General features: G+C 21.2%; 1 protein-coding gene across 1 annotated transcript; it reads right to left on the reverse strand.

Annotated features, from left to right (window-relative positions):
- Positions 1-239: 239 nt before the first annotated feature.
- LOC105460839 lies at positions 240-960 on the reverse strand (the record flags this gene model as incomplete). Its single annotated transcript, XM_011707331.1, has 4 exons — positions 240-311; positions 406-495; positions 616-684; positions 922-960. Coding segments are annotated over 4 exons (270 nt in total), but the record flags the coding sequence as incomplete, so codon positions are not given.
- Between the last annotated feature and the right edge of the window lie 10 nt (positions 961-970).

Here is a 970-nt window from a genome sequence, read left to right on the forward strand (position 1 = left end):
TTTAATGTGATAAATTTATAATACATAAAATACATTAGTAATATATAAAAAATATTAAATTAACTTTACTGTAATTTACACTGCATATTTTATAAATTATTATATTTATTTATAACTTTAGAAAATTACAATACTAAACAGAAATACAAATATTGAATAAGTTAGAAAGTTAATGTGAAGAATTTCACAATTGTGTCCTACTATTTGTTATAAGTACTACGTTATATTATTTCTGTTATTTAGATCATCCATGTAGGAACAAAATCCAATTGCGCCATAAAAATAAAAGCGGTGAGAATCCAAACGAAGAACTAAAGGGAAACATGAAACAGAAATATTATTTGTAATTTTGTATCAAAGAAGATGTTAAGTTTTATAGAGGTATGAATGATATTAATGATTAACCTTACGAATAAATCCATATCCAAAATAAAATAGACCCAAACCGCTAAACTTCAAGGGCCGTAAAGATATTTGCAAAACAAACTGGTAAATCTGCATTACATAATATGCATTTTTTTTTTAAATATATTTAAGTAAAGATCTTATAAAGATTATAAATAAAAATTATATGCTTATACATAATATAAATGGTCATATAGGAACTTATCTTACCTCTTCGCGTACCTCGTCAAAATAAATAAGATTTGTCAATTTATAAATAATGTTCTTGGTCTCCTGTGCCTGAAATAATATAGTATTATTTTAGCGTTTTACATCTATAATAATTATTATTTCTATATTAATTTATACTTTTATATTAAAGAGAAATTTCTAAAATTTTATTTTTATGATTAAAAAATGTATTTTTTATTATGTTAATATTTGTTTTAATGTAATTATTATTTACAATTAGTCTTTCAAAGAAATTGAAGATTATATTATTTACTTTTTTTGTATTATTTTTTTAATTAAAATTACCTTAGTGCTAACGCTTTCGCAAATGTGATTTAATGATATGAATTTTATC

The sequence above is a fragment of the Wasmannia auropunctata genome, unplaced genomic scaffold (assembly GCF_000956235.1).
Source record: "Wasmannia auropunctata unplaced genomic scaffold, wasmannia.A_1.0 LD314630.1, whole genome shotgun sequence".
NCBI classification, from domain to species: Eukaryota; Metazoa; Arthropoda; class Insecta; order Hymenoptera; family Formicidae; genus Wasmannia; species Wasmannia auropunctata.